This window comes from Palaemon carinicauda, chromosome 1, assembly GCF_036898095.1.
Source record: "Palaemon carinicauda isolate YSFRI2023 chromosome 1, ASM3689809v2, whole genome shotgun sequence".
Classification (NCBI taxonomy): Eukaryota; Metazoa; Arthropoda; class Malacostraca; order Decapoda; family Palaemonidae; genus Palaemon; species Palaemon carinicauda.
The window spans coordinates 328,042,634-328,050,419 of record NC_090725.1 but is presented as its reverse complement, the minus strand read 5'-3'; the positions used below and the strand labels follow the sequence as shown (position 1 = coordinate 328,050,419).

At 35.5% G+C, this 7,786-nt stretch overlaps 1 protein-coding gene across 1 annotated transcript in view; it reads left to right on the top strand.

Moving 5' to 3' along the window:
* Positions 1-235: 235 nt before the first annotated feature.
* The window catches only part of LOC137640936 (mucin-2-like), a 48,133-nt gene continuing 40,582 nt past the window's right edge, over positions 236-7,786 (top strand). The window contains exon 1 of the mRNA XM_068373394.1: positions 236-357. Coding sequence (XP_068229495.1) covers positions 236-357 — 122 coding nt within the window. The remainder of the gene's footprint in view (positions 358-7,786) is intronic.

Here is a 7,786-nt window from a genome sequence, read left to right as displayed (position 1 = left end):
AGTACATATATCTTATAAATTTAGGAGTGCGACTGACAGAGCCTACTGGACAGAGGACCCAATAACCCCGAAGCTCCATACTTTCACAGGTAATCATTGGACTACAGTGACACTATCATCGTGGTTGCATAAGGAAAGAGAACCACCGCACTGATATGAACCTGTGGGTCCCATTTCATGTGGTTTAGATGAATAGGTTTCTGAGCATGATCATCCCGGTGAGCTTCATACACGGATGTTTTTGGCGCCGAAAAAGAATGTATTCTATGCGAAGATTCTCTCAGCTGAGGTCCGGTACTTGCTTCAAGATTATGAAAAGGTGCGCCCACACCTTCAACCGGAAGTATATGCCTCAGGGTAATGCAGACAGACTTGTCATTGATATATCATGGAGTACCTCCAGGAGCATGACCGAGTATTACTTATTTGCCAGGAAAATCACCAAAGGGACAAGGAAGTTCATGATTTTCTTGGTAAAACTATTTCACGTGCCCCTAATCTGCCTCTTCTCAACGGGTTTCTAGAAAAATGATACTCCAAAATCAAACCATTATTCTATAGTTTTGGATAGTGTTAAACCCTCTGTACCATTGTCGTTCACTGTTTTTGGGTAGTTATCTTGCTTAAGGATGGACTCTGCTTTCTTATGTCCTTTCCTCATTGGGTTGTTTTCCCTGTTTGAGCCCTTGGGCTTAGAGCAACCTGCTTTTTCAACTAGTGTTATAACTTGACTAGTAGTAATAATGATTATGATAAATTTGTTACAGTTGATCATGTTATATTCAAACTTTAGTAATAGTTGATCCGTTTCATAGTTACCTGCAATAATATATAAATATCTTCATACTACAGTATTACGCACCTTTAATTTGAAACTCATTTGATTGGTATTCATGCTCATTCAAAAAGCATTATCCATTAAGTTGAGGGTAACAGTTTTTTCTAATAGCTGTAAACTCTTAACACGCCTCCCTTTGTATCAAACGACCCATAAAAAAGTTATTTTGGTCCCATTGTTTGTTGCATTGTTTTATTCTGTAAATCTCCCTCACCACTGACACAATATCGACCTTAATTTACAAAATGACCCAACATACTATTCCACAATAATTCTCCACAGCGCAGTTTCATGAGAAATTTGCACTGACGTTGGAAAAGCCACAAATTATTGCTATTAAGGGTGTTATTTGTCGTGATATTCATTACACTCGGATGTGGAACATTGCAGGAGTTGATGTTATGTCATTAGGCAACCTTTCAAGCCAAACAGAGATTGACAGCCTTGTAATCTCTGGATTTATGTGAAATAATTATAGAAGCAACAACCGTGAAGTCGTATCTCGTCCTATTCAAAAGAAAATATAAAAGTAAGCAACAATGAAAACCAAAAGATAGAGAAATGATACTAGTGATTTAGCTGTTTCATGTATGTATGTATGTATGTATGTATGTATGTATGTATATATAGATATATATATATATATATATATATATGTATATATATATATATAAATATATATATATATATATATATGTATGTGTGTGTTTATCAAGGAAAATTTGTTTCATCAAATATATATATATATATATATATATAGATATATATATATATATATATAGATATATATATATATCTATATATATCTATATATATATATATATATATATATTTTATTTAGTACCGCATCAACCTTTACTTATTGCAGTTCAACATTCAATAATGTAATTGCATATCATAAAATTCCATGGAGATATTTCTGTTAATATTGTTAGAATTATCAGCATTGCTCTTACACTGGGGTTTCAATAATCTTAATGTTCTTGAGTCTGAAAATTATTACGTTTTAAGTCTTTTTTTTTATATTTATTAACGGATGTTAACCTTAGAATTATTTCTTCTTAACACGGGTGTCAAATTAATGACTAAAAATACCCATAAAGTATTTAAATTAGAGGATGGCATTGCTTTGAAGCATTGCCTTGTGGCCAAAATTGCCTGCATCACGTGCCAAGTTCATTCCACAAGACCTGTGCACTTTGCCCTATAGTAATACTGCTCTATTGCTCATCTACATTGCTAGGTTTATATTTCCATATGTTCATTACCTCCGCCAACGAAGTTGAAAGGAGGTTATGTTTTCACCCCGTGTGTGTGTGGTTGTGGACACCTTCCTGGTCAGAATTTTAATCATATTGCAATGAAACTTGCAACGATTAACTGTTATGTAACAACTTGGAAATGATCTAATTTTGGAAGGTCAAGGTCGAAGGCAAGATTACTGTAAAGCAAAATGTCCAATTCACGTAATCAACCATAAGTTTGGACATCGTTGTCACAGTGAGACTTCTAGCTTGGCTCATATTTAAGTGTATAAAAATCCATGCCAATTATTATATGTTAAGGTCAAAGGTAAGGTCAAGGTCGAGCAAACGATAAAGAAATAGCTGCCCGGGCGGAGGTACTGAGTGCCCATCTAGTTTATTTTGTTTGGATTAAAGCTAAGAGGACTCTCATGTTCTTCTACTTTATAAGATGCTGACGAACAATCGTTGAAGCTAAGACAGTATTTGAATTAGCAATGAAAAAGGCTTCCTTCTACCTTCCATTATTTTAGCATTTACAATAAAATAAGTTTCCACGCTACGTATTTTGACTGTCGTCAAGCCACACATGAGGAGTAAGTACATTTTATATAGATATTCCTGACTCATTGTCTGGCTTAACTGCTTTGCCATTTAAATCTTCATCCTTGTCTCTTTTCGGCCTTTTTTTATAACAGAGTTATGGGAGGTTGATATGAACCCCCCTCGTGTTTGGTTCCTAATTGAGACTCTGGATAAAAACGAACGGAATAGGCATCATAAGAAGAAAGGATTGCTACCTATTTATAAGGGCTTAGGTCAATTACCCACCTCAGAGGATAGGCAATTGTCATATTTTGGCACTTAGTTTATTGTCGATTACACCTAAACTAATCTAAAATGGGATTATAGTTTTCACCATAATGTTCAAGGCGATTTGCATCAAATGGTGTACTTTTCGTCCTTTGAAGCTCAATTTGAAATTTAAGGTCACGGTCACTGGTTTGGTATCCCTGGTGGGCTGTGTACAAACATCGGGAAGGCGACCTCAGAATATAAAGGTTCAACATATTTTACGTATTGTGCGCAATTTTGGAACTGATGGCTTTTTTCATCTCTTCGCTAGGGCTAAAAAAAAATAGTCCATCAGGGCACATTAGGCGTGATCTATCACAGGCCACATTCCACAAATCGATCTTTGTGGCTATGGCATCTTGTCATATAGCCCCAGGCAATCAATGGAATGAACGAACTAACCAATCCACCCATGACTGGGTGGAGTGTTTGGCCTCTAGATCCGAAAATACTTGAACGCATCCATCCACATACGATCGAGCATCTCGTGCTCACCTTTTCTTATGACACCCTCTCAAGAAGAAGTTTCTGGATCTGAAATCATGCTATTGCATACTTTCATTCCCTCCAGTTTATAGTTTTTTCTGCCTTTCCAAACTATAAAAAGTGACAGCAATTTAGACACTTTCATTTGCACATCATAAGATACATCTTTAATTACTTGTCTTCAAAGATCTTTATAAGATCCATAAGAGACTTCACAGATTCCTTCACACATTTTGTTTAATTTAGACCCTATTTAGTTAGCTCATCATATAAGATACATCTTCAATTATTTGTTTTCGGATATCTTTAATAGTTTCCTGAGAGGTTTCACAGATTCCTTCACATATTTTGTTTAATCTATACCACGTTTAGTTTGCTTATCATAAAAGATACATCTTTAATTATTTGTGTTCGGAGATCTTTAATAGTTCCCGGAGTAGTTTCGTAGATTCCTTAGTACATTTTGTTTAATTCAGTCACTTTAATTACACATCATAAGATACGCCTTCAATTATTTGTCTTCGGAGATCTTCAATAGTCCCCGAGAGGCTTTACAGACTCCTTCATACATTTTGTTTAATTTAGACCCTTTTAGCTTGTTCATCTTATAAGATACATCTTTAATTATTTTTCTTTGGAGATCTTTAATAGTTCCCTGAGAGGTTTCACAGATTCCTTAGCACATTTTATGTAATTTAGACACTGTTTAATTTACACATCATGAGATACGTCTTTAATTATTTGTATTCGAAGATCTTTAATAGTCCCTGAGAGGCTTTGCAGATTCCTTATCACATTTTGTTTGGTTTAGACCCTGTTTAGTTTGCTCATCATAAAAGATACATCTTCAATTGTTTGTCTTCGGAGATCTTTAATAATCCCTGAGAGGCTTCACAGATTGCTTATCATATTTTACTTAATTTATACCCAGTTTAGTTTGCTTATCATAAAAGATAAATCTTTAATAATTTGTCCTCGGAGATCTTTAATAGCTCCCTAAGAAGCTTCGCAGACTTCTTCACACAGTTTGCTTAATTTGGACTCTCCTTAGTTTGCTTATCATATAGGATACATCTTTGGATATTTGTCTTTTGAGATCTTTAATAGTTCCATGAGAGACTTCACTCATTCCTTCACACATTTGGTTTAATTTGGACACTTTATTTTGCTCATCTTATAAGATGCATCTTTAATTATTTGCCTTTGAAGATTTTAATGGTTCCTTGAAACGTTGTACAGATTTCCTCATACATTTTGTTTAATTCAGACCCTGTTTAGTTTGTCTTCGGAGGTCTTAAGTAGCTTCCTGAGAGACTCCACAGATTCATACACACATCTTGAAAGTAAAATATCCAGGAGACGTTAGGTAAAATTCAAGAAAATCATACCCATCATTCATATAAAACTATATATATCTGCATATCTAAACCTGAAGAACATTATCAAGCAGTTTAATCACTTAAGGTCTCACCATTATACGTTTGATGATGATATCGCTATCATGTAACATTTTTCACACAAGGGTTATTGTTTATGTCTATTACAAGATATATTTATCAGTTAACATCATTCGGCTTATTTTTTTCAATTAGTAAAACTTACGAAATATATGCAATGTGAAAATTTATGTAATAATAATTCACTGTGCATTGTTACTTTACCTTCATCCTTATCAGCTACGTTTTGTTGATTTTTTAACTGTGGTGAATTATTATTATTATTATTATTATTATTATTATTATTATTATTATTATTATTATTATTATTATTATTATTATTATTATCCCTCTATCCTATCTTTCCTCCATAAAAACACTTAAAAAAGTCCCACTCTTACCTGAAATGAAATGTTCAGAGCAGTGAGAACCAACACCAGGTCAGACCTTTGCCTTAGCAAGACTGAAAATACACCCTCAATGGGCACTAACTCTAGTCTAGCAATATGCATTAATCTGGTAGATTTATCTGATGTCACAAAGCCTCCAACAAACAAAAACCAGTAATGGAAATTAGAAGCCGAATATGTTGTTGACTAGCCGTAATAACTGTGCAAAGAGTGTATTTTCCCCCTTGTGGCATAGTGCCATTAATCTCCATCACATTGTTGACCTCGAAGTTCAACCCAAACCGATTCCCCTGGAATAGCAATAGTGTTATTGTTGGTGTTTGCGACAAAGCAATGTAGGAAAGACTGGTCGATTGTCTAAATATTGTTTCAATCATCGTTAATCACAGAACTATCACACTTTTTTTTAACCAAACAATCGAACTGGTAAGTGACACTCTCTCTCTCTCTCTCTCTCTCTCTCTCTCTCTCTCTCTTAAACAGTGTCTCCTCTCTCTCTCTCTCTCTCTCTCTCTCTCTCTCTCTCTCTCTTAAACAGTGTTCTCTCTCTCTCTCTGTCTGTCTCTCTCTCCCCAATCTTAAACAGTGTTATCTCTCTCTCTCTCCCTCTCTCTCTCTCTCTCTCTCTCTCTCTCTCTCTCTCTCTCTAAGTATCCAAAGACCTGCACTCAAAAGGAGTAGAATTATATTTTCATTTCATGTAAACCAACTCTCTCTCTCTCTCTCTCTCTCTCTCTCTCTCTCTACAAGGAGTAGAATTATATTTTCGTTTCATGTAAACCAACTTTCTCTCTCTCTCTCTCTCTCTCTCTCTCTCTCTCTCTCTAAGTATCCAAAGACCTGCACTCAAAAGGAGTAGAATTATATTTTCATTTCATGTAAACCAACTCTCTCTCTCTCTCTCTCTCTCTCTCTCTCTACAAGGAGTAGAATTATATTTTCGTTTCATGTAAACCAACTTTCTCTCTCTCTCTCTCTCTCTCTCTCTCTCTCTCTCTCTAAGTATCCAAATACTTGCACTAAAAAGGAGTAGAATTATATTTTCATTTCATGTAAACCAACTCTCTCTCTCTCTCTCTCTCTCTCTCTCTCTCTCTCTCTCATAATTATCCAAAGACTTCCACTACAAAGGAGTAGAATTATAGTTTCGTTTCATGTTAACCAACTTTCTCTCTCTCTCTCTCTCTCTCTCTCTCTCTCTCTCTCTCTCTCTTTCTCAAAAGTATCCAAAGACTTCCACTAAAACGGAGTAGAATTATAGTTTCGTTTCATGTTAACCAACTTCTCTCTCTCTCTCTCTCTCTCTCTCTCTCTCTCTCTCTCTCTCCCCGTTTGACATAGAACATAACACTTGATGACAATACACTACAAAAGAAAGAAAGAGAGAAAGAAATGCTGCTCAAGCCATTTCGTTTATTTATGTCCTATAAATCCTTTTCGGAATGACAAAACACTTTTTGGAAAGTAAATAATAGTAATGCAATATGCAATAGTCATAAATTTCTGCGTTGTCGATCTTGATTTTCTAAACATTATTAATTTTGGTTTGGGTCAATTTTGAGCTATAGGATATTTTACTTTATATCTCAAATTCCAGTTTGTCTTAATGTCATATTTTCTTTAATATCTTTTCATAGGAAATTAGATCATTTGGTAGTGGTGCCATATTACTCACAAGGATCCTCTCTTTTCCTAACTGAAAGGCAACATGTCTTTATCATCAGTCTGAAAGGAGATATATTAGCCATCCTGGTAGATAATATCTTAGGGTCCTCTTCTTTAAAAGGCGTCTCAAGAATAATTCTGGTTTGGTATTGACAGCTGTAGTGTTTTCCTTGATCTTAAAGAACAGCTAAGAGGTCATTTGGTCTATTTTGTTTAAAATTTTTACATTATTACAATCATCATCTCCTCTCACGCTTATTTAAACAAAGGGCCTCAGTTAGATTTCACCACTCGTCTATATCTGGATCTTTTAATTCAATAGTTCTCCATTCATTATCTCTTACTTCACGCTGCATGATTCTCAGCCATGTAGGCGTGGATCCTCCAGCTCTTCCTCCAGCTCTTCTAGTACCTTGTGGAGCCCAATTAAAAGTTTGGTGAACTAATCTCTCTTGGGGAGTGCGAAGAGCATGTTCAAACCATCTCCAATTACCCCCCACCATGATCTCATTCACATGAGGCAGTCGGGTAATCTTTCATAGTGTCATTTATAATATCTCTCTCTCTCTCTCCTATCTTAAAAAGTGCTCTCTCTCTCTCTCTCCTATCTTAAAAAGTGCTCTCTCTCTCTCTCCTATCTTAAAAAGTGCTCTCTCTCTCTCTCTCTCTCTCTCTCTCTCTCGCTCTCTCTCTCTCTCTCTCTCTCTCCTATCTTAAAAAGTGCTCTCTCTCTCTCTCTCTCTCTCTCTCTCTCCTATCTTAAAAAGTGCTCTCTCTCTCTCTCTCTCTCTCTCTCTCTCTCCTATCTTAAAAAGTGCTCTCTCTCTCTCTCTCTCTCTCTCTCTCTCTTAA